This window comes from Bombus fervidus, chromosome 7, assembly GCF_041682495.2.
Source record: "Bombus fervidus isolate BK054 chromosome 7, iyBomFerv1, whole genome shotgun sequence".
Lineage (NCBI taxonomy): Eukaryota > Metazoa > Arthropoda > Insecta > Hymenoptera > Apidae > Bombus > Bombus fervidus.
The window spans coordinates 8,763,066-8,788,735 of record NC_091523.1 but is presented as its reverse complement, the minus strand read 5'-3'; the positions used below and the strand labels follow the sequence as shown (position 1 = coordinate 8,788,735).

The 25,670-nt window shown below is 28.8% G+C and overlaps 5 protein-coding genes and 1 non-coding gene across 7 annotated transcripts; 3 read left to right on the top strand and 3 right to left on the bottom strand.

Annotated features, from left to right (window-relative positions):
• The first annotated feature begins 5,251 nt into the window (after window positions 1–5,251).
• On the top strand, window positions 5,252–5,333 carry Trnal-aag (transfer RNA leucine (anticodon AAG)). The gene has a single exon. It is a non-coding gene; the product is annotated as a tRNA-Leu (tRNA).
• Window positions 5,334–7,509: 2,176 nt separating this feature from the next.
• LOC139989343 (epoxide hydrolase 4) lies at window positions 7,510–10,786 on the top strand. The gene is made up of 6 exons (XM_072007600.1): window positions 7,510–8,107; window positions 8,590–8,714; window positions 8,796–9,071; window positions 9,157–9,314; window positions 9,390–9,644; window positions 9,706–10,786. Exons 1-6 carry the CDS (start codon window positions 7,895–7,897, stop codon window positions 9,882–9,884), a joined length of 1,206 nt encoding a protein of 401 aa, XP_071863701.1. The 5' UTR covers window positions 7,510–7,894; the 3' UTR covers window positions 9,885–10,786.
• LOC139989340 (organic cation transporter protein-like) lies at window positions 10,532–14,567 on the bottom strand. 2 transcript variants are annotated; one of them, XM_072007597.1, is made up of 9 exons: window positions 14,401–14,567; window positions 12,538–12,836; window positions 12,359–12,462; window positions 12,135–12,289; window positions 11,884–12,052; window positions 11,442–11,767; window positions 11,068–11,372; window positions 10,841–10,977; window positions 10,532–10,727 (listed from the first exon to the last, which is right to left on the bottom strand). In XM_072007597.1, exons 1-9 carry the CDS (start codon window positions 14,420–14,422, stop codon window positions 10,697–10,699), a joined length of 1,548 nt encoding a protein of 515 aa, XP_071863698.1. In that variant the 5' UTR covers window positions 14,423–14,567; the 3' UTR covers window positions 10,532–10,696. The 2 variants fall into 2 exon arrangements, with proteins under 2 accessions (XP_071863698.1, XP_071863699.1); XM_072007598.1 differs by having other exon boundaries at window positions 12,538–12,821.
• A 208-nt stretch (window positions 14,568–14,775) lies between these two features.
• LOC139989339 (WD repeat and HMG-box DNA-binding protein 1) lies at window positions 14,776–19,039 on the bottom strand. Its single transcript, XM_072007596.1, has 13 exons — window positions 18,725–19,039; window positions 18,375–18,489; window positions 18,130–18,281; window positions 17,950–18,058; window positions 17,637–17,879; window positions 17,349–17,564; window positions 16,986–17,273; window positions 16,683–16,899; window positions 16,376–16,600; window positions 16,088–16,308; window positions 15,786–16,028; window positions 15,335–15,704; window positions 14,776–15,249 (listed from the first exon to the last, which is right to left on the bottom strand). Exons 1-13 carry the CDS (start codon window positions 18,799–18,801, stop codon window positions 14,900–14,902), a joined length of 2,826 nt encoding a protein of 941 aa, XP_071863697.1. The 5' UTR covers window positions 18,802–19,039; the 3' UTR covers window positions 14,776–14,899.
• A 145-nt stretch (window positions 19,040–19,184) lies between these two features.
• Tom20 (translocase of outer membrane 20) lies at window positions 19,185–20,247 on the top strand. Its single transcript, XM_072007606.1, has 4 exons — window positions 19,185–19,405; window positions 19,725–19,816; window positions 19,898–20,071; window positions 20,144–20,247. Exons 1-4 carry the CDS (start codon window positions 19,279–19,281, stop codon window positions 20,186–20,188), a joined length of 438 nt encoding a protein of 145 aa, XP_071863707.1. The 5' UTR covers window positions 19,185–19,278; the 3' UTR covers window positions 20,189–20,247.
• Window positions 20,248–21,348: 1,101 nt separating this feature from the next.
• On the bottom strand, window positions 21,349–25,308 carry L(3)02640 (porphobilinogen deaminase-like protein l(3)02640). The gene is made up of 6 exons (XM_072007601.1): window positions 24,749–25,308; window positions 24,176–24,248; window positions 23,639–23,822; window positions 23,000–23,270; window positions 22,565–22,881; window positions 21,349–22,485 (listed from the first exon to the last, which is right to left on the bottom strand). The coding sequence occupies exons 1-6, from the start codon at window positions 24,800–24,802 to the stop codon at window positions 22,311–22,313; spliced, it is 1,074 nt and encodes a 357-aa protein (XP_071863702.1). The 5' UTR covers window positions 24,803–25,308; the 3' UTR covers window positions 21,349–22,310.
• Between the last annotated feature and the right edge of the window lie 362 nt (window positions 25,309–25,670).

Genomic DNA, 25,670 nt, shown 5'->3' with positions numbered 1-25,670 from the left:
CGTTTTAAACAAACACGAAGGATTCTGAATATTTTAAGCTGTTTAAACACAGAATTTTGTTGAAACTGGCTACGTTTTTTTAACGTTAGAAACATATAATTTGATCAAAGATGACTGAAAGAACGTAGCAGAGTTAGAGTAAGTGGAATAAAATTACGCGAAAAAAATCTCGGATAGCTCCTTTTTACAAAATCTCGTGAAAGTTTGACAAACACAATCCATGTCTTTACCTGGCTACCAAAAATGAATGTTGTAATTGTAGGTAAAAGAACTTGACTTGGCTACCAGAGACGCAGATTGTAATTGTAGATAAAAGGACTCGCGATCTGGCTACGAAAAATACAGATTGTAATTATAAGTAAAAGGAGGAAATTCGGATTGAAACAGAAGCTACGCGTTAGTTTGGCGATACATTTTTCTTTCCGTCGGATAAGCGCTTGTGCTATTGGATAACTACGGGCGTAAAACATTAACGAGCGCTCGTCTCTCTTCGCCAGTTTAATTACGAAAATTCGTTTCGTTTCTCCGATCAATTAACTTAATGCTTCTCAAATGTGAAATCTACCGTATTATTACAAAGTGGCGTGCAGTTCGTTGCACGAGGAAGAAAGGGACAAGTCAGTCCGAGAAAGATAAAAGAGTGACCGTTGTAGTAATGTTCGTTGGTTTGTGTGAACTTGCACTTTAAGGAAGCACAGTGAAGCACAAATCAAAATGCAGTCGCTACCGGAAGAGTACTCGAGCAGTTGAAGAGCCCTTCGCTATTACTGTGGAGGACTTCGCAGTGCTTGACGAATCACTCACTAATTGCGTTCGTGACATGGCCCAGAACTAACAAATGGTTTCTTCGCTTGGAAAGTGTCGACTATTTTTTCTTTTTTTTTTTTTGCAATCTCTTTCACCGTATTTTTCCAGCCGTATACACATCCGTGAATTGCACGCGGATGTTGCGAAACTTTGTGAAAAAAAAGCGGAAAATGCAAAAAATTGAGTGAACGTTAAATATTATTAATCGTACGAAATCTGTTAATATAGAGAGGAGAGAAGTTGATGTTTTGGAATTCGATTTTGGAAGTAAAATTACGTTACTTTTCGAATGAAACGCCCGCTAGACTGGCTTACTATTATTCTCTCTATTGTCCTAATGGGGGATAATCATAAGATTCTCCTTGAGAGTCTCATTACGAATCAAGGACCCCTTAATGGCTCCTATGAAACTCATTGGCCATTTAACGGCGAGGACGCGCCGATAAACGCTGAAAGATTGACGAGCTCGAGTGCGAATTTTCTCGTCAATCATTCTCTTCTCCTTTGCGACATTTTCTACTCGCAAACTCGCAAATTACGCGAAAAGATTATAATTACGAATCCAGGAGCTAGTTTAATCCGTGGTTTCTTCTGTTTTACGAATAATCGTAGGAAAGGAGCAACTGTAACATTTAAGAGAAGAACGTATTAAATGCATCACGAAATATAGATAAATAATAGATGTGTATAGAAGATAATAGAAATGAAAAATATACGTATTAGAGTTGGGTATGTACATGAAGATAAGACACATGCTCACGCTATGTTCACAACTGTATCGTATTTTCATTATCATCAAATTGGACACGTAGTACAGCCACGAATTTTAACAATGGTAGCCTCACCATACTTGCCTACGTACGCCCGACACCCTTTATACGTTCCCCTTGCGGAAACGCGACGTCTCCATGGTTACAACATTGAAACCCCGCTAGGGGATGACAAAATGGAGAGGCGCAATACTCGGTCTGACAAAAGCGAAGTAGAATCGAAGAAGTTCTTCGGCTACGTGTAACTTGTACCTGAAAAGTCGAAATCTATATAAAAGCAAATAAGCAAACTCGCAAAGTTTCGCGCTAATGCATCCGCCCGATGATTAAAATTCTTTTAAACGAATTCCAAAAAGGAAAACATCTCTTGGTACGGGCAGAAATGGTCAATACCTTTACGAAAGTATCGACGATAATTATTAACAGTCTAATATGCCCAATAGTTTAAACCATAAGTAATAGTTTAACGACTACAATAGAACTTTGCTAGCGTGAACACCATTTATATAAATGAAATTTTAATTAGCGAACTGCCGATTCAATGCACTTACTTGAACGTGACTTTCTATTATATGAATTTCAATTAATATGAACAGGTGCAGATAAATGGAATTCTACATATGTTCCAAATTTATAAAATTACAAATATATCGTACAAAGATATATTCTAATGATCGTTGTACAACTTATTAAACTCTATAGAAATTAAATGCGATATATATTTTACTAGCGCAACCAGTTTCTTTTCACGACAAAGGGAAACAGAATTACGATCGCGTCATGTCCACGCGATTTGCGTTAACGTCGTTCAATAATAGCGCCCGCATTGACGCTATCTGTCATCGGAGACCATTCAACCCATGCGTACCCACGACAGAACATCGCATTTAACGATGTTCAACCTGAAAAAGGAACCCGAAGATCGTATCTTCGCGGTTCCTGCTGAATGGCAGACTATCTTTTTGTAATCTAAGTCTGATAGACTTCCAATGATTCCAATACGACACTTAATCTGATTACGTACGATATACGATATGAAGAAAAATAGAGTTTGAGAATAAAATAAGTGAATGCATAAATAATATCGAAGTGTCGATAAATTTTACATAATGCTACAATTTAATAGAGCGACACATTCGTATCTAATAATACGCGACAATTTATCAATGTACGGCCCTAAATCAACTTACAACTTGCAGCCTTAGGATATCCTCAGGTAATGTATAATATCGTCGATATTTCAAGGTTTTCAACATCATTGTATAATATTGAATATTGACAATATCGTATTAAAAATACATATTGATTCTTGTAATTGAGAACATTAAAACATATAGTCTGAGGGGATATCACTCTTGCATTTCACTCGAAGTCAGACTATAATCGAATATTGCTGTATGTATACACTGCTAACTATATTTACTGACTGTAGAATTTTTCTCTCTTGTTACGTGGATTAATAAAGTTTAGTAGGATAGGGTAAGATAAGGTAAAGTAAAGTAAAGTAAACAAAAGGTAAGATCTATAAACAAAAGAGGATCATCGAGTAAAATGGCGACTTGATACACAAGCGTCTAATCCCGGATGAGACGACGGATGTGACGGTGGCAGCAAAGGATGACGGTGACGAAGGTGGTAGCGGGAGGCGACGCAGACGCATCTCTCGGATTACGTCTTAACAAGCTCCACGACGTTCATTTGTCTTATCCGCTCTCGCTAATGCGACAGCAGCTGTTGAAATGATTAATTCACCACGAGGATGTTCCTACGCCTTATTCAGACCCGTACACGCGGTCGGGCTTGCGCTACCACTGCTACACTCCGACTTTCCATTATGATTCCCATCTCGATTAATCAACTGCCTTATCGTTACTATAAATACCGTCGAATATTTAATTAAACATCGTTCACGATGACACTCGTTTGATATAAACGCGTCATACGTATTATATTTAGAATAGAGATAAAAATAACATCGTATACATGTCCTTTGTGCGAAAAACGTTTCAAATTATAAAATGTCCTTTTGATTTGGATCGGTTAGAAAAATATATTTATAAATTTGTATATTACATCTAAGATCTAAAAGATGAAAATATGTACGTGGTACGTACCATCGGAGTAATATTTACGGTATTTTATCGCGTGGTGGTTCCTCAACTCGGTTTCAAACAATCATTTCATTGCTTTACTTTTTGTGATACACTGGTTCATGAAAGTGTTCGAACACTTGTAAACAGCTCTTATGAATACATCTACCTTGTTATGTGTGCCGGATTAGCACTAAATAGTAGATATCAACGCATACAATCATGACAATCATGTCTCGTTACAGTGCTAATGAAATTTCATAATATTTCATATAACATAGATGTAGTATGTAATACAATATGGCCATAAAAATTTTCTATGGCATGTATACAAATACCTTCATGACTGACGCTTTCATTATTGAGCTAGTGTACGTCAAAATATTTGTAGATCCTTCGTGCTTTTTATTTTTCAAGTAGCTAGAGCTATATTATACATGCTATTTATTATGAAATAACATCGGTGTTTCAAATAGATTGAAGGAGAACTAGAATGGCACAATCATAAAACTTCAGTTGTCTCCAGTTTTGAATTGGTAAGAAGAACAGTATGTACATAAAGAAACCTTATTACAACTGTTTATACTTTGTCAAAACAATGTTCGATCGTTGCGATCTGACTGGATTAACTTTCAATTTCCATAACTTATCTGTTGCGAAGGAAGACGGGGGATCAGTTATTGTTACCGATCGATGACTAATCCGCTCTGGAATCGTTAGTATTCGCTACGTAAGGGCGCTAACTGACTCGATTATGGTTCGGGACCCGCGAGAACAAAGGACCACCAACGTGACAATTGAGCTTCATCGCGCTGATATAAAGTTACAGATGCGAAGGGAGAAAATGAGAGGCGAATATTAAGTCGGCATACAAAATGGCCGTCGCGAAGTGTGGAAAAAAATAGGGATGCGTTAGCTCCTCTCGCTTCTGTGTACCACATGCTGGTTCACAGAATGCAATGCGCGTGGGGGACGAAAGACGTGACGCGCATGCGTCAACTACACGGATCGAAAGCTCCGCCCGGTGACTGCCTTTGTTTAATCCATGGTACCTACGCCCACGACATGTGGCCAACAAACTACGAATTTGTCTCTCGACGGGATCCTAATCTTGGATTGCAATACGCCACAGATGCTAAAAAGCATGACGTGAGTGGGAATTCGATGGCGCGAAATATGCCAGTAAGCTGAGGACATTTTTTGTCGTACTAACCTCAATTAAGGTTAGATAATAATGTTTTATTTACATGTTGTACAGGCGTTTATGATTGCGTTGTTGTTCTTTTTTTAATGATAAAGAATATATATAATGATGAGAATGTACATTAAATGAAAAGGTAATAAGAAATTGTAATTACAAAGATTAGTAAATATGTTATAATTATGTATATATCACGAAGCTAGATTGAAACGAAGCATAAGGTTTTAGAAGACTCAAACATAAATTTAGATAAATTTACACTCGCATTATTTTACTTTTAATAAATATAGAAATATATGAAAAATGTACATATTAACTGCTTATAGCTATTTAATTTTATAAGTTGAACAAAATTATTAGTTGTAAAAAATTACTCGGCATGTGGTAGCGTGGCCGAGCGGTCTAAGGCGCTGGTTTAAGGCACCAGTCTCATATGGGGCGTGGGTTCGAATCCCACCGCTGCCAAATTTTTTTATATGTCTAATGTAAAATATTTTTTAATTGCCAATAGAAAATATACATATTATAAAATTAATATAATTGAAATGAAAATAAAATAATAATCATAGTAATTAATTGACTCATTCTAAGTAAATATGTTAAAAATAACTTTAGTATTAATAGTGAAAGTACTAGAATAATTGTATATTTATTATACAAATTTATTTTATATTTATTTTTATATTTATTTATTTATTATACAAATAACGTAGAATTACTATGTACATATATAAATAAAATAATAGAGATAATAATATGGCTCAAAATAATAGAAATAATAATAGAGATTCTACTTTATCGATATATGTATAGATACTATCTAGCATCAATAAGGACGCAATCTGTAATAGCATTTACTGAACTGCTAAATTACAGACAGATATACAGCCATTGACCAAGAATAGGGTAGACTTCTCATGTAATGTAAAAATGTGTCACACGACCCGGAGGCTACGTAGCTGCTTATGCCATTTTACTGTCACATACGACATTATCGATTCAATATAAGATAAGATAACAGCGCTATTGGAACAGTAGGAATTACAATTAAATTAATGGTCGATATAATTACAGTAGAGAGGAAATTTTCCCTCTAATTACAATCGGAATCGATCTATGTTTTACATAAATCATTCAGTTTCACCTCAAATTCTTCACCTTCTGGGTCAGTATCCCATCCAATGTACGAATCACTGAAGGAAATAACGTGCTTTTAATGTAATTCATTTTTCATTCAATTTTATAGTTCATAGAAATTAAGCATTGTATTATTAATTCTGAAGAATTATCACATAGAATTATTTTGTGATCTAATATTGTTATGTAATTAATTTCAGCTGAATTCTGATATTTTGTAAAAAAAATATGAATCTGAAAAGAAACTAAAGTAATTTAAATTATATTTTTATAACTTCATCTATATAATTATATGTTACTAAAATTTTATTTTTTGTGTTCAAATAAGATGGTAATGTCAATTTCTACACTTTATGATCAAAATATTTTACAAATTAACTCTAAAAAATTTTCTTTATGTTTTAAACAATCTGAAGAGTCCAAAAAGGTCCATTTTCATAAAAAAAGTAATTCTGTAACTACTAACAGTGTGTTCAAAATCAGTTGAAATCGATTTCAAAATAGCTATGAAAAATTTAGCAGGTCTTTTAAATTAGCATAAAAGATAATAGAAGCAACCAAAGGCAAAGGTTAATGAAGTAAAGTAGATGGGAAACACAAGTATTTGCTGATTTTATGTTCTGTGCTATTTTTGTGTAGAAAAAAGCAAGGGACTCTGTTTACTCAAATGCAAACTCTGTACAAAGAACTTCAAGATATATTTGATTAAATTAAATGAGATGGTAAGTACTGATATTGAAATATAAATTTCATTTTACAGAAATTGTTATTGTAAAAAAAATGGTCGAAGATCTAAAATATAAAAGTGAGTTATAACATTTATATACTATATATTTATTTATAATTCACAGTCATTTATGTAATATACATATTATTTTTATATAGAAATGACCATTCTATTCTTAGTCAATGGTTCATCTAAATCATTCGTTCAAAAATGAAATAAATGTTTCCTTACAGATATTTTGCCATTATGAAACATGTATCTAAAACTTTATTTATCTTAGATAAGGAAAAGTATAACAGTTGAATATTAAAAAAATAGAAATCACTTCTGATCCTACTAATTCTAAACAATACATATATATATACATATATTAGTTAATATTAGCTATCTTGTGAAACATATGATTAATTTCTTTGGATATACTTTTGTTTTAACAAGATCAATATAAAGATGTTCATAGATTTCATTATGTATTATAAAAGAAAATTAAATCAATGAAAGTAAACCTAATATGTACATATGTATTTAAAATCAGACTTAAAATAATTGTTTGAAAAAAATTTTGTTTGGGAAAATTTTAATAAATAATATTTTAGAGAAATATATTTAATATTATAAGATAATTTTGTACAATCGCGTATTTTACACATTGCATTACTGTAATATCTGACAAAACATCAAAGTGCGAACTCATAGCTTTTCGTAAATATGTCACGTAAGCATTTTTAGAAAACATAATTTCTAGGAACATTTGATTGTAGGCTTTAGTAAAATTCATTTTGACGTTGAACACAGATTCGATAAGGAGCTATACTTCGCTTCTCATGATGACCTCTACTCTCATCTATATGGAGATGAAAACTTTAGTCAGTAATACATTGTCAACTTCACTGAAAGCGCGGAATTTTATGTATGACTAACGTCATAAACGATATCGATTTATATCTTTGGATTAAACTTAAGAATTATTTGATTACCTCCTTCGATTTGACTAACACAACACGTATATTTCGAAACGTACATTTGTACATAAATATGTATACACACATATATACAAAAACTTAAAAGTCAAATCTGTTTTAGTGCATAATTGAAATAAAATACACGTACAAATTAAAAAAAAATTTTCTACGTATATTATTAATCATTATTATTAATAATCATGATTACAAATGATAAAATCGTTTATCTATCAGTTTTGGAGATAGTTAAATTACATTTTCTTTCTTTTGTGTATGGATTGTATTTAATAGTGAAAAGATTTCCTAAGTGGGTCTGGGATCCTAAGAAGTTTTTTATGATGCAACAGCGAGATAAACCTCCACCTTGTCTTGTGGACAATAATTTAGGAACTCATTCTTACGTAAAAATTAAGGTAAGTATGTATATAATTACAAAGTCTGTTATAGTTTAATAGAGTAAGTACATAACGTAAAATCGAATTTCGATTGTAAGCGTTCAAAAAATGTATTATGGTCGACCTCTGATAACTCTTGACAATCTAATAGTCTGATGCACATTCGATTTTGATTGATAGATACGATTATAATACATATATTTTTAACGGATGTCGAAAACAGCTGTGTCAATTTCTTTTAAAGCACAATCCAATTTATCTCGTGTCAATCTTTTTCTTATCGCTGTTTGTTTTTATTTATCATTAATTTGTTATTGCTCACATCTATACATGAAAACTTAAAACTTCTTCTTAACAAACAAAATGCATCTATTTTTAATTTAATAATACTAAAATATCTTTAAATAATAATAACTGATTGAATAATAAAATAATAGAAAGATAGGAAACAATAAAAACAAGAATTTGTTCTAAGAGGAAAATTTTTATTTCTCTTACAGGGTGTAAAGTTCCATTATGTAGAAGCTGGAAATAAAAATGATCCACTTATATTACTTTTACATGGATTTCCTGATTGTTGGTTATCTTGGAGAAAACAAATACCATGTCTTACTCAACATTATAGGTTTAAAATTCATTCTTTTTAATATTTTAATAAAATCATGAGACTACTTTTTTAATGTTAATTATATCTTTATTCATCCAGAGTAATAGCAATAGATTTGAAGGGGTTTGGAGATAGTGATAAACCAGCAGCTAAAAGTTGTTACAAGATACAAATTCTAATTGAGGAACTGAAACAATTTATTTTAACTCTTGGAGTAAAGCAATGCAGTATAATCGGTCATGATTTAGGAGGACTTTTAGGATGGTATATGGTAGCCCTATATGGGGATATGATTCATAAATTTGTTGCAATTTCATGCCCACATCCTAATTTGTATTGGAACGGGAGACCTGGAGATTCTATTTTTGATTTAAAGTAAATCTACTATATCTATAAGTTTTCTAACATATTTTATTTCTAAGATATATATGTTCATTTATTTATTTACGTTAATGTTTAGATGGATACATTTTAGTAGATTACCATTTTTGCCTGAAATTGATGCTCTTAAAGAAGACTTATCAATAATAAATGATGCATTTCAACATCTTCAACTAAATAATACAAACAATGAGAAGGATTATGTAGAAGCATATAAATATGCATTTAGTAGGAAAGGTAAATAAATTAAAAAAAATTTAAATAATGCCTATTTAATATAAAAGATGACAAAATTGAAATGGTTAATTACAGAGGACTGGACAGGTGCAATCAATTATTACAGAAATCTTCCTTTAATAAGACTTAATACAGATACTCGTGATCAAATTTCTACTCGAACCTTGCTTATAATCGGAAATATGGATCCAATTGTAACAATAGAAAGTGTTGTACAAAGTTCTGAATATGTTGAGAAATTTAATGTGAAAGTAATCTCTGAAGCTCAACATTTTCCACACCAACAAAAACCAGATACAGTAAATGAAGCAATCTTGAAGTTTTTTATGGGTAAGTCATTTTATAAAGTTTTACAAATACTACGTTATACAATAAATAAATTGTGTTCTAGGCGCGATAAATCATATAGAAAAACCATCATCTAAAAACATTATGTCTTCATGGTTTGGATCTCTTGGTAATACTGTCAAGTATGGTAACCATATGTTTGATGCTGTCCATAAAAAGACTAGTGGAGTAGTTAGTGCTTTACCCAGTAAAGTATTTTATTTAGGTCAAACTACAAATTGAATTATATTTTTATCTATATTAAAATATAGGACCTATCAGAGCCTGAATTTTTCTACTTTCTTTATTTAAGTTTTAGGCTATCAGAGCAACAGAAAATATCTAGTTACTTTTCATCACAAAACAGAAAAGACTACAAAATATGTTGCCATATATATAATAATTAAATATTTTTATAGCTTAACTATAGCGTTATGTATATACTATAGTTTAATTACTACAGAACAACTCAAATGAACCTCTTTATCTTAATGACTGTCCATATCAACAAATGTAAAAAAGGCTGATTTATTTTAACATGTTTTGTCTAATATTATTTACATTTTATAAACAAGATAGTTTTAAGTAAAAAATTTTATCACTTTTTTAATAAACATGTATACATATCTTTTTCATTTAATAACGTAAATATACATGTATATACATAAATTTTAAATATAGTATTAGATAACATGAAAAGTCTGTCTTTTTAGACAGATAAATAATCAGATAAATAAGAGTATATTATAAAGCTAGTATAAAAAGATATATTCAGACATTCACTTTACATTAAATACTATATTAATAATTGTTAAAATTATTTTTGATAAAATATTTATATATATACTGAAATAATTTAATAGAATGCAAAGAATAAATTAAATTGTTAATTATAAAGCATTATATATTTATTATAATAAAAAAAGGTATATATATATATATATATACAATTACAGTTTTTAATATAAAATTTGTAAATTTATTTTTTTAAGAGGCAGAATCTATTTCATTATTTTATTGTGGGCTTCCCTCTTATTGTTAATTTTAAACAAATATTATTTTGTTGCGCCTTTTTTAGTCTGTTTTCTGTAATAACGATCAGAATTTATAATAAGCTATTTAAAAATAAATAAATTAATACATATTATTTAAAATCATTTTACTTTAGAGCAGCAAATTTCCTCTCTGTATATACTTACTTCCCAAAATTTTCACCATCTTCAATAGTTTCTGGTAATTCACAGTTCATTGTTTCTGGTAGTAGGAAACATAATAAAGCACCAAGTAATGGTCCAGTTCCAAATATTAATGGTGGTAACCACGGTGCAACTTTTCCCTAAATATACGTACAATTCAATATAACGTTATTATACTACTGTCATAAAATACATATGAATTAAGCATATAATAAGAAAAAAAATATTACCATTGTTGCAATATATGGAGCAATCATACTTCCAACCCTTGCACAAACACTTCCTAAACCAACACCAACATTTCTAATTACAGTTGGAAATACCTCACTGCTATACAGATACATTGTTGGAAAACTAAGTGACATTCCTGCAAGACCTAATGTAGCCAAAAGTACTGTGAAATTTGAATTTGATATCACAGTTAGTAATAACAAACTTGCAGCAGATAGAAGATTTCCACTTATTAGAATTCTTAAACGCGATACACGTGATATTAAAAATAAAACTACTATAGTTCCAGGCAATTCAACAGCAGCTGAAAATATTATATCAAATTTTAAATATGTATCTTTATTAGATGAAAATAGGTATTATATAGACTTACCTGATACAGCAACATTTACAAAAATGTTACCATCAATGTAACCCATATATTGTGCTAATCCAAAAAAGCAAGTACCACACACAAACCAATTAAAACATACACAAATAGTTTTTAATCTTAAATTGGGAGTTCTAAACAAGTGTGTTATATTATATTTTTCTTTGCTTTGCTTATGACGAAGTCCAATATTGCTTTCATATGTTTCAATTGCTATTTTAACATTTTCTATTGGTATTTTATTTCTGCCAGCTGCTTTGACTAGAATTTGTTCTGCTTTTGATAGCTTGCCAACAGCAAGTAACCACCTTGGTGATTCAGGTATAATCCTACAATGTATAAAAATATGTTTAAACTCTACTCCAACTTAATGGCACAGAAATGTTTAGTATTAATAATGTCCCTAAATTAATATTATTAGTATTAAATGATTAATATTACGTACCAATAATATGATAATAAGAAAAGGGATGGTATGGAAACTGCCATTTGAAAACCATCCCATGTATGTGTTAAATATGAAATTAAAGGATTCATTAGGTGACCCAGTAAGAATGGCACATGGAAAAGGACTGACATAATTGAACGCCATTCTACTCCTATAATCTCCATAACTATAATTTATTACATATTAAATTATATACTTTCATAAATCTATATATTATGTTACTTATATAATTTATCAATTATACTTACATAAAACAAAACTAACAAGCATAGTGCCACCTGTAGCTACAGCAGAAATAAATTTAAATATCACAAATAATTCAAACCATGGAACAAACGCACTTATAAATCCAGTTAATGACTGTAATCCTATGGCAATCATCAAAGGCTTTTTTCTACCAATTCTGAAAAAGGAACAAAAATTATTTTTATTATTTATGCTTTTTATTACATCGTAATAATATTTAACATACCGATCGGCCATTATACTGAACACTAAGTTACCAATAAGAACTCCAAACATTATACAAGATTGTACAAAATTTGCTAATTGTTCTCTATCACAGACCAAGTCCCACTGAAAATAATTATGTGCAGTAATTTATAAATTCATTTCTTGGAAGTAGGATAATAAATTGAAAGTTCAATTTACTTGAGTTATTATACTCTCTTTAAATATACGCCTATCATATTTAAAACTTGTACACTTCTCCATTGTACCATTCCCTACATCTATATAACATTTCATTATTGTAGACACATTAGTGGTTGAGATTGGAGCAGCACATGTAAAATTAGTTGGCGGTGCAAGAAATACAATGGAAAGTTGATGCCAAGCAACCGGAAATTTTACAAGAGACAATGCCACAGCAATAACAATGTGCCATGGGCCCATCACACCCATAGCATTTTGTATAACATCTAATGGTGCATGTTCTGAAACAGAGCATTCTTAATTATCAATTATTACATGTAAATAATTCTACATCTTAGTACATAATACCATAATAATAAAATTAAAATTACAATGATAACAATTAAATTAGATTGAAATAAAAGAAACGCTACTATCATACATATGTAAGTGCATACGTATAATTTAAATTATAATTGCCGCCAATCATTTCTACATTATCGACGGATGGAAAATATCAATACTTTTGCATTATAGATAATGTCTGTGATAAAACTAGAATTTTTTTTTATCTCACGTATATACATATTCATTAATTCTTACTACGAAACTCAATAATACTAATGAAAAACTAATATTATTAATAATGTTAAAAGCGTTACTACATGTAAAAGTTACTAACAAGGTAAAACAACTTGCAAACATATTATAAAACCACAGAAAAGCTATCGTAACTTATCATTATTAAACGTATTTATAACTGAATAATTGCAACATACAACTTTCCAAGTGTAATAACGATATTTATATGACATATATATATTACTCAGATTACTGTAACATAATTTTGAAATCCGAGAAAAATTTATCTGACTTAATAACATGTTTATTGAAGTATGTACGTATATAAGTACAGTGTTTAATTATATCATAAGTAAATATTATTATTATACAGTAATATTAAAACGTTATAATCTGTAGAAAATCATGACAGAAATATGTATATGTACATTTAAATTTCTAGGACGCAAATTACTAAAATAAAATTCAAAAGTATTTGAAAAGCATGTATGAATAGATAGAAGGAAAATAACAACAAATTTTATGAATATATTTTTAGATATTTGTAATTCAAATATTCTTATTTCCTAGTCACATCGATTCTAATGTATTTCGAACTATGTATGTATTATTTGTAAATTAGTCAAGTAAGTCTTTACATAAAAGTAATTCGTGTCATTAAGAAATAAAATTCTATCTGTTAATAAATACGTATTTTTTCTATTCTAATACATTTTGATCAGTTTGAAAATTTAGAAATCTGTTTAATAAATAAAGAATATATAACCAGTAACATAGGTCATTTATTAATAGATCATAGATAAAGCATTTGAAAACAAACAGAATTTTTATATTAACTGTATTCCTATAATTTATAAATTATGCTTCTAAATTTCCATACAAAAAATATTAAAATGCAGAATGTTGAAATTTAATTAATTTAAATTTAATTTTAATAAAACCCATATATTTCATTATTAATTGCTATTCCTAAATGGAAAGTGTAAAATGGAAAAAGATATTCGCTTTTTGGAATTAAGTAAGTAAATCTCTATATTTTTCTATATTACGATATCAGATTACATGAATAAAACCTATTTCCAAAAATTGTTTCTCTGATTACTGATTTTTTATCTTTGTAGATTCAGCATAAATAATAAATTTCGATTATTTTTTCACGTACACATTTCGATGATGCAATTGAAGACACGCGGATTATACCACAAAATTGAATGTATATTTAGACTCATGTTGTGTTTCAAATGTTAACAGAAATAAATATAGTAGATGTAACTATGCCATATATATATATTGCCTTACCTTTTATCGCCTTTTCAAGCATTGTATTTTAAAATTTCTGTCAATTTTGTGTTAAAATTCTATTTCAATTTATGCAACTACTATTTATAAAATACCACGCGTGTCTAAATCTTTAAAAGCCTCAATTTTTGTTGAGCGACTGAGGCAAACTGAAAGAGCCCCGACCCTGTTCTTTATCTGTTTTATCGATCTACATCACAAGCGAAGCTATCAAGTTAATAAATATCTACCTTATCGATACTTTTGATCATGTATGTTATCACCATATCTCTGTATTGTATTTAACAGTAAGTAATAATTATAATAATTACTACAATGATTGGGGTTAGGTTAATCTAATATTGTACTACAAACATTAGTACAATAAATAAGCTCTTTTTAAAACAGGATATTTTTACATCTATTTTGTATAACATAATAAAAACTATTGATGGAAGATAATAAATATTAATTGTATAAAATTATAAAATTGTATTTTTTTTACATTTTAAATAGGTATTCATTTGTCAAATGCAAATAAGCTAAGCATTTTACTTGAGGAACGTTTTGGTTCGTTATTTTGTTCATTCTCCAGACTTAATTTTCTTTTTTTCGATTCCGAGATCTCCGGAGTATTTTGTGAAACTGTACTCTCTTCTTTGTATCTTGCCAAGGCAGTTTTTGTTAAATCTGCAGCACTTAACTCGGGAAATTCCTCCTGCAAACTTTTTTTGTTTCTAGCGTACCAACTGACAAACGTTTCTTTCTTTGGCCCATCTTTTACCTCTTTTGTTTTAGACTTTAAAGGTATAGGTGTTAGTGCTGTTAACTTCTGTGGTTTTTCTGGAGCTATTTCTAACCCAGCTAATCCTATTTTACATAAAAAATAAAATTTGAAAATATAATTAAACTAAGATAACTCTACCCATTTCACCCCCCATTCTAGTAATAATACCTTTCGTCGCCGGAGAATTTCCACTTTTTAAAAAAGGATTACTTCTTCTTATTGATAATGATTCAGTCATAGATAATGGTTTAATTTCTATATCTGGCTTTTTCGTAATAGTTAATGAAGGTGTGGGCTCTTCAATATCATTATTCAGTTCTTCATCGTCACTTTTATTAATATGTTCATCATTGTTGTCCTTATTTTCTATGTCCTTCTTTTCTTCTACCTTTATATCAACAATCGACTCCAATTTATTGGATAAAGCTATTCGATTTATTCTTCGTGCATATTTAATTGCCAATTCTATAACTTTTTCTGAAGCAATTTGTTCGCATAACTCTACCGCTCGATACTCCAAATTACTTCGGCAAGCAAGCTAATTAAATAAAATTAATAAATACTTAGAAAGATACATCAATAATTTATAAATTTAATAAACCACAAATATTAAATTTACCGCAATAAGAGACAGCACTGCTTCATTCTCTTCTGGAGGACTGGTTCCTAACTTCCATAATTTTAATTCTTTTTCCGTTTTCTCAGTTTCAGGTTCACAAAGCGGCAGACATAACGATACTTCTGTTATTACTGGACGAGGTGTAGTTGGCGGATAATGACTTCCCTTGCATAAAATGCAACGAGCGATACTTTGTTGTTCGTTTATCCCAATTATAAAATAATGATCTGCTTTACCCTTAGACTGTTCCAAATTTATTAATGTAATATAACGGATGTAATGTAGTGAAATATATTTCTTACTTGTTCACTCATATCACTGGCCACTTTCCATAAAGAAGACTTTTTATTATATACTCTTATAACATCATCAGCATCCATTGTTACAGGGGATCCAAAATCGGTAATTCCTAACCACATTAATTCTGATGATGATGACAAAGGAAGACATAGTGTTCGACTAATCAAATTTACTCCCCGAATTTGAATTGACAGTAAATTCATACACTGATCTCCTGACACCCCTATTTAAATATCTCATTTTTTAGCAAGAACTTGTTAAAAAATAAAAAATGAAAATGATCAAAATACCTGTTCCAGTATGATAAGCAAGTACTAAATTATTTTTCAGTCCATTCATTGCTACTACAGGACCCGGCAGAGCTACAATTTCACGCTGTGTGCCTCCTACAGTAAAAATTCTTAAATGTCTCCTGGACGTTGCAAGCGCTACAAAATTATTACCAGCTGCAATACAATGTCCTTCTTCATCTTCAGGAAGATCTAATGACCATTCCTTATTTCCAGAACCCCAACCTATTTTTCATTCAATTATGTAATTACTTTTTAAATAAATTGAATAAATCTGGTTCAAGCGATAATTATGTATAGTATTAACCTTGTAATGCTATTACAACAAGTTTGCTTCGTGTATCACTACTTGATGGACAATTTAATGCAAATGCTTCTGGTGATAAAGCAGCTATTGTGTGTCTTAAGTAATTATTGATATGCATACTACGATGTACTGCCGCATCATGAAATTCTACTTCAATACTAGATTCGTCTCCATCTTCAGATGTAAAGCATCTTACCATACCCGTATCATTCCACACCTTTATATTATGAAAATTAACATTTTACTATATGTATGTATATATTTGTACATATATAATGATACCATATTACAAAAAAATGTTACCATAAATCGAGATAACAAATGTACTGGTGATGAACCAGGTTGAAATGGCGGTTGTAAATGAATTTCAGGTATAAAAACATTTGCATCACGTTGTGATTTTTCAGACACTATATCAGAATGACTTTTTTGATCATCTTCAAATTCTATTGATGCTTTAATTTTGTTTAAAGATATAACATTTCCACCATCATCATCATCGTCATCTTCTGGAATACCAACATTACTATCTTTGACATCTCCATTTGTTTCTAAAGGTAATTCATTATTTGTTGTCTTATTGGGAATTATCTAAACATATAAAAATGATACATTTATTTTTAAAGTTTTAAAAATAATATATATGTTTTACATATATGTACTTACAACATCAATACATCCTAATTGGCCCAAAGAATCACAGAATGCAATTTCATCTGATTTATCAATATTCCAAGATAATGCAGTAATTTTAGCATTCTGTTGATGCCCAATATAGCCAATTAATTCTTTACTTTTTACGTCCCAAACAACTATTTCTCCTTGTACTGAACTAGCAGCTAATAATGTGCCACATTCGGAAAACTTACATATATTAATTTCCTTAAATGAAGATAATAATATAGTAGAATACATATTATATCAAGTAAAATATTTAGATAAAAGACAGCATACAGTTTTCATATTAATACATTTTAAACGGAACAATTCCTTCCAAGAAGATCTTTCAACTATAACTACATCTTTTGCACTAGGATATGCAAGGTAACTTCCATCCTTAGGATGAAATGAAGGTACATTATACATTTTAGCTGTAAAAAATGAATTACATTTGGGCACAGCATTGGCCCAAATATTTGCAACACGTTTTTCTTTAATATTCCATACTCGTATTGTACCATCTGCACTTGATGATGCCTACATAAATCAAATATTATAAAAAGTATCATTACATAAAAACAGAAAACACATAAAGTATATATTTTACCACAAATTCTTCTTTTGGATCCAAAGACAAACCTAGTATAGGAGCTTCATGACCTATTAGTTCTATGTTATCTGATGTATTAATATCCGTAACTTGTATTCTCATATCACTAAAATGTAATATGTATTAAATATATATTAATTAAAAATTATTAAAATGCTTTATGCATATTTTACATACCAGCCTCCTGAGACTATAATGTTACTATTTTTTGTTGTTGCTAATGCTGAAACAGGTGCTGAAAATCTAGTAACTATTCCTTCTTTTTCAAGATCTGGATAACTAAGAACTTGAATTGTATTATTATCATTGCCAACAAATATTTTTCCATTCTGAAATCATTGAAAGATTTGTAAATAATTATGAATATCGGTAAGTATATAAAAATAGATTTCATAATTAACATTTTCGTTTAATATTTATACCTTTGATACAACTGATATAGCTTGTTCTGAGACGCAACATGCACTTGGATCATCATCCATTAGATTTAACCAGGATCGAACATCTCCATCAGATCCACAAGTAACAAGCCCTCCCCTAAAAATATAGATATTATCTTTCTAATTACATGCTTTTTTGTATTCTTAAAAGATTGCTTTGAATGCGTTGAGGTTTCCTCTAATGTTTCTTTTTATATCACTAAAAAGTTGTAAACAAAAGAAATAGTTACAAAAATACTTAAGTAATAAGATATATTTATATTAAAAGTATTAACAAAAAATATCATAAAGTGTATGAAAAAATGTTGACTAGTATTTATATCTTTACTTACTTTTCACCAGTAAAATAACAAACATCTGTGTGTCCCTCTGGATGTGCATAACGCATAGGTTTTTTTATTAATGGCATTTTTCAATAGATTAATTAATAACTTTACATATAGTTGAATATAATATATTAACTAGCTTTCTAAAATCTTTCATCAGAAAATTGTGATCCTCTACACCCGTATTTTGGCGCGCATCTCCAACTGTACACATTGTACCCTTTTGATTAGAAATTTTACAAATGTAAATTTAAATATTATTTACATTAATCATTTACATTAACCTTACACTAATATTAATTTACTTAATTTAATTTAATATATATACAAAATAATATGTAAAGATAGAATAAAGGCTGGTGAAGGTTTTCATAGGAAGTATTTATGAACCTAGGGAATTTTTTTATGTTAATGCATCAGTTTGGAACCTATATTGAAATGCTGTTTCTGCAGCTAAATTCTATTCGTTTGATAGCAGACGCAGCCTTTTCTAGACTGGCCTATGTTCAGCAAGGAGTTTGTAAATTTCGTCATTGTAAGATATAAATTTCTCTATTAGGATGACCATGATTTCAAAGGCTGCAGTGGGTATTGCTGTTGGCATAGCTGGAATTTTTGTTGGATATTGCTTTTATTTCGATCAAAAGCGTCGTAGTGATCCAGATTTCAAAAAGAAATTGCGTGAACGTAAGTCAAGCTATTAGATAGTTTTTCCAAACCATGTGATACATAGCTTATCCATGCTATTTATGATTCTGTATAAAAAAACACTTGTAATATTTGTCAATTATTTTAATAACAAACTATTCATAAAGATGATTCATTATTTTCAGAAAATTATATTTTTTTTATTTTATTAAATTTCATATCATTGTTAATATTTTAGAGTCTCTTATCAATATACTTTAAGATTTGAAAATAGTATTTCAATATATAAATTACTTAGTATATTGATATTATAGATACTAGATATATAAAGCTTAATGTTATTATTTCATGCTTGTAGGTAGAAAAGCAAAGAAACAAGCCCAGAGTTCTACTTCAAAAATCCAAGATTTGAAAGATCATGAAGTAGTACAAAGATTTTTCTTACAAGAGGTAATATTGTATTTGTTAACTATTTATTAAATAGTAGTCAATTAGTTTTCTTTTATTATGTTACCATAATATGTTTTAAAGGTCCAACTAGGAGAAGAAATGCTTACATGTGGTGATGTAGAAGGAGGAATTGAACATTTAGGAAATGCAGTTGCAGTTTGTGGACAACCTGCACAGTTGTTACAAGTTCTTCAAAAGACACTGCCACCACAAATTTTTCACCTTTTATTACAACGATTACAACCTATTAGCCAGGTATGTAACAAAACTAATCTTTTAATAGGGACAATGAAAAGGGAAAATTTGGTTTCTCACTTATTGTTACAGAAACTCTCAACTCAAATTGCAATGGCTGAGGAAGATGTTGAGTAAAATACTATACAAATTGCGTTGAATATTCCAAAAAATAAAATCAAAGCATTAGTAGAAAATGTATGTTTTTTTTTTGATGGTGTAGACATTTCTGTGTCTTTAATCTGGTCAAGCTTTTTAATTATATGTCTTGTTCTCCTTGACTAAACTTCCATATTCCTTAATTATGTATTATTAAGTAAAAACGTGATTACTTATATGCATTTAAATTATAAATGGAAGAAATTCTTGTATTCATTTCTAAATACAATCTCTATTTAAAAATTTTCATTAGCTATTTTTAAAATTGTAACTGCCACAATAATGAGTTATAGTGTGCAGACTAAGTATGTGTTAATTAAAATGGCAGAAGATACATATATATAACACATAAACTCTAGAAAGATCCTCTAGTCACACAAGATTTTCTTTATATGAATATAATAAATTGTTCATATTTGTTAAATATTTCACAATTTTAAGAGTGAGCAGAAGTATAAAAGTAATTAAGGAGTGCATTGATCTTATTATAAAAGCTAATATAATTAGTGCTATAGAAGTTTCAGAATAATTTTATGTATTGGTTGTTGTAACATGTTGAAATATTATACTCCCTTAAAAGGAATTCATGTGAAATGTGATCCTAAATAACATGTTATTTCCTAGAAGCATTTACAAATGGCTAAAAGAATACTATTATGACTATATATTCATAATGAATATATTTTATAAAATTTGCACAAATTTATGCAAATATATATTCTACCTTGTGAATATAAAATTAATATCCTTGTAATAGATGTATCATTATAAGCATATGTACATGACATTATTTTCAACGGTACTCACTAGCATACTAAACACTTTATAATTATTTTTTGTATAAAAGAATGTTCTATTCTTATAAAGTAAAGGCAATAAGAAAGTATCTGTTTATATCTTAGTATTTAGCAAAAACTGTTTTTCTTATAAAACTGTATCATGACGAAATTAAATAAATGTTATTAATAAAAAAAGGAATACGTTCAGTAATACCTTCTGTATTAAAAGGTTTTAATGAATATAATGTAATTTATGTAATTATTTAAAAAAAGAAATGCAATATCAAAATTAAGATTTGAAAGTATTTTTTATAAAGAAATTATCAAACATATTTTCTTTTAATAAAACAAAATATAATATAATATGTTACGTCCTTTAATTCCCCCTCAACATAACAACATTATACAATGTTTTACAAATATTATTTCTATTAACTACAGAGTTATCTGATCAGTCACTACCACTATACAGGTAGCTCCCAATCAATGTACAAATGTACAATTTCGTTTCTTCAGATAGCAAAATGAATGAACACATATCCTTGATATAATGGATAAAAGTAAAAGGAAGCAAAAAAAATATCAAAAAAGTGCCCACAGTAAGAATAAAAAACGAGAAATATATATGTATAGGTATAATGATCAAATGTTTGAATCGAGGTAAATCGTCTTAAAATACTTTGCTATGATAAATTAACTCGTTATCATCGTTAAAATCATTTAACAAATTAAAATGTGAACACTAGATTTTGTATATTTTTCATGATATAATATTCTGTAAACATATTTCATCCTAATACCTATGTTAATATAATTAGTTTTCTTGATAATGACATTTGTATTAAAAAAATAGACAATATTTACATGTATATATAAAGTTTCCAAATATAGCTCCTTTGTATTTATAACTTTATTTCAACGTGTTAAATGGTGCAAATTATTATAAATAATGCAGTAACATTTTGCATAACTTGAAAATTATAATACGGCAGTGTATAGCTTTTACTTAAATTGTATTTAATATTATAGTCAGTTCTGTACAATTCTTTTTATATTTACAAAGCAACAAACGAAATATAATTTGAGCAATTAAATATAGTTATCACAATGAACATTGTGAAATATATGATATATGATAAACCTTCTTAATCATTTTAAATTATGGTAAAGTGTGCAATAATATATTATGAAACTTTTATAAGTTAGGTTTTATATCTTTCTAAATTAATGGAATATCAGAATTAAAATTTTTGAATTCCGTATTTTTTTAATTTGTTTTCATCATCAAGAAAAACTAATTTATATATCGCAGTTTATGAGCTCTATTTTGAGTTTAAAATTTCATTCCTTGCTTCCGCCATAACATCCAGAGCGTTTTTTTGTATAAGAATTTTCCCAAGATCTTTACCGAGCTCTTCAGCACCCAAAAGACTTAAATTGCTTACTTTGCCAGGTGCAATACTACAGTACAGTTGTGGTTCTCGATATGGACATTTTCTATCATGCAACAAATGAAAATTTTATGAATAACATAATATATTCATTATAATATAATCTATTTAACTTATTTGCTTACTTTGGAGGTTCTCCATCATCATCAGGTATATAAAGCTTACTTTCAGAAGTACATTTGACAATTTTCTGCCCATCTAAAGACCATACAGCACCAGTAAGCGTAAGAGTTTTGTTTTTTAAATCTGAAGAAACAGCAACTGGTGCTGAACATCCACCACCTAATGTCTTTAGAAAAGAGCGTTCACATACACATCTTAAAGTTGTTTCCACATCATATAATGGCTCTAAAAGAGACAATATTTTCCAATCTGTCTCTCGACATTCAACCCCTAATGCACCTTGTCCAACAGCATATAATGCTTCTTCTGGTTCCAGTATCTATCAGAATAAAATATAATAAAAAATGCAGAAATTTTTATTATGAAATTATTATAATTTCAATATATAATAAAAAATAAAATTATTATAATTTCATACAAAACTGTAGTAAAGTCACCTGATTTATTCTATTCTCCCAATTCAATCTTTTTAAACCAGCAGCTGCCAAAATAATTGCTGCAAAAGGTCCATTTTCATCATCTAGTTTTCTTAATCTAGTATTTAAATTGCCACGAATATTTTCCACTTTTAAGTGTGGCATATTTCTAGCTAACTGGGCTGTTCTACGCAATGAACTAGTACCAATCACACTACCTTTTGGTAGGGTAGATAATGTTTCATTTTTGTATTTCTTAGACATAACAACTGCATCACGTGGATCTTCACGTCTATAAAAATATTTACTTAAACTTAATGAAATGTACAAAATATGCACAGTAAAATTATAAGAATATTTTGAAAACATATTATATTATATTGTCAGATATTATAGTAACATTTTTTGCCATTAAATATAAACACAAGAAAGAGATATTAAAATTAAATAATATATATGAAAGTGCCGTACTTAATAAAATTTAACCAGAATGATCTACATAGACTGTAGACATATTTTACATATGTAGTACGTTCCTTTCATGAATATGATAATTTTATTACAAATTTAAATTCCAAATAAACCACCATTTTGAAGTTGCAAAACATGAATAGAATATTACATTTGCTTACAATATCACTAACTTTATTTTATACTTACTTTAATATCGCACCTAATGCCATTCCTTCTGGTAATGATGTTGGTAAATCTTTTAATGAATGTACCACAAAATCAACACGACCATTTTCAAGGGCAAGTTCCAATTCCTCTGTAAATAAAGATTTTTCCCCAATTTTAGGTAAAGATTTATCTAAGATTTTATCTCCTTTGGTCACCATTGTAACTGCAAATTAGATTCATAATTTATCATTCAAAGTTCATTAAAGATTTCCATAGAAACAAATTATCTACAGATAAATACATATACAAGAAGTCATATAGGTATTTCTTATATAAGTTTGTATATAATGTCTACTATGATTTATATATTATATAAGAATTTTAATTTTAATGTGCATATGTGTATGTCTGTGCATGTGTGTAATGATTATTTATTAACAATGACAATATAAAAAAATTTTAAAGCATATATATATATGCTACGTATATTATAATAAATCAATGTTTAATAAATTATTAATAAACAAATTTTAGAATTTTAAATAAATAAAAATTTGTATATATAATTTTACTTACTTATTTGAAATTCTTTTGTTGGATGATACTCTTTTAAACATTCTATTACATATTTTGTTTGTTTCAAAGCCAACTGAAATAATTATAATGATATTTAAAATTTAGTATAAAATATGCAGTTATATTTGTACTGTATATATTTGCTAAGGCATACTGCATACTACAGATTCAAAATACATAGTATGAAATAAATACTAAATATTTTCCAATACATAAAGCATCAGGATACAATAGTAAAAATTGCTGACTAATGTACATTCAAGAACAATAATTATCTTATGATATTTTATAAATCATATATTATGTCATTTGCGTGTCAAATATAATTTATAACTCTTTAAAATGGATGAAAAGAGCTATTTTAAGATAAAGCTATGGAAAGAATATTGTTTTTTATCCTTTTTTAAATTCTGAAGAATAATCACAGAGCGTATTTATCTAATTATTATTATTATTATTTCCAACCATATAAAATTTTGCAAATTACAGCAATAATTAATGGCAAGCTATAAGAATATAACAAAATCATACTTTCTCTTTTCTTATAAAAAATTAAAGTATTTGTACATTTACCTCGCTTTTCCGAGATCCAACTCGGATTACGTCACGTGCGTCCGTACTAGTCATTATGGCAACTCAAATTTCTATTCTTTTCGTACGTTAATTACCATATAATATTATCAACAATAATTATTATATAACAAGCTTATCTTATTTTGGAATGTTGCAAATGTACATTTGTGCCCAAGAAATATAAGGAATTGAATTAGGTCAAAGACACGAACAACTTTCACTATACTTGCAAGTAATATCTGACGCGAACACACAGCAAATTCAATATTTAAAAGAAAAAGTCGTATATTTCGGAATTCTCATGGCTATTACATAAAAGTTTGGAGTTTACTTCACAGTTACTGACACTGCAGCAGAAGGTGAATATAATTAAAAATATATATACGGAAGAAACTACATACTTATGCACGTCATACTTCTACTACATAAAGACACTACAGAATGTGAATAATATGACTTGAGTAGAAGCGACGATACACGACCGACGACTAACAATGAGTGGAAGCAGTGTTACCAGCTACGAGTTAGGTTCGGGTTAGGTTCGGGTTAGGTTCGGGTTAAGTGTGGAAGTGGAATCCACTTATCAATAGTAGTGTATAATCGTGAAGTGGAATGCTTCTTAATGCGTATAACAAATATAACATTGGATAAAGACAGCGCAATATTTGAAAAGTTTATTTCATAAAATTAAATATTTTGACTTTTAAATAAAAATATTTTTAATTTACATTTTTATTTCTGACATGTATTTATGAAAGATTAAACGGAAATCACAACACTGCTTTGGTAAATAGCATCATATATTTTACGAATTTTAATTCATAATATTTAAAAAATAAATTTAGTTTACATGTAAAAACAAACATATATACATAATTAGGTACATTGATAAAATTTTAATTAATGATATATATATAATATC

Coding starts and splice junctions, on each gene's coding strand:
- LOC139989343 (XM_072007600.1), top strand. CDS start 7,895: ATGATTACAAATGATAAAATCGTTTATCTATCAGTTTTGGAGATAGTT. Junction 8,108..8,589: donor ATTCTTACGTAAAAATTAAG/GTAAGTATGTAT, acceptor TTTCTCTTACAG/GGTGTAAAGTTCCATTATGT. Junction 9,072..9,156: donor GATTCTATTTTTGATTTAAA/GTAAATCTACTA, acceptor GTTAATGTTTAG/ATGGATACATTTTAGTAGAT.
- LOC139989340 (XM_072007597.1), bottom strand. CDS start 14,422: ATGCTTGAAAAGGCGATAAAAG. Junction 12,053..12,134: donor GCTTGTTAGTTTTGTTTTAT/GTAAGTATAATT, acceptor AATAAATTATAG/TTATGGAGATTATAGGAGTA. Junction 11,373..11,441: donor TGTAAATGTTGCTGTATCAG/GTAAGTCTATAT, acceptor TAATATTTTCAG/CTGCTGTTGAATTGCCTGGA.
- LOC139989339 (XM_072007596.1), bottom strand. CDS start 18,801: ATGCCATTAATAAAAAAACCTATGCGTTATGCACATCCAGAGGGACAC. Junction 16,309..16,375: donor TGCTTATCATACTGGAACAG/GTATTTTGATCA, acceptor ATATTTAAATAG/GGGTGTCAGGAGATCAGTGT. Junction 15,705..15,785: donor CAGTGCTGTCTCTTATTGCG/GTAAATTTAATA, acceptor TTATTTAATTAG/CTTGCTTGCCGAAGTAATTT.
- Tom20 (XM_072007606.1), top strand. CDS start 19,279: ATGACCATGATTTCAAAGGCTGCAGTGGGTATTGCTGTTGGCATAGCT. Junction 19,817..19,897: donor AAAGATTTTTCTTACAAGAG/GTAATATTGTAT, acceptor TATGTTTTAAAG/GTCCAACTAGGAGAAGAAAT. Junction 20,072..20,143: donor GATTACAACCTATTAGCCAG/GTATGTAACAAA, acceptor TTATTGTTACAG/AAACTCTCAACTCAAATTGC.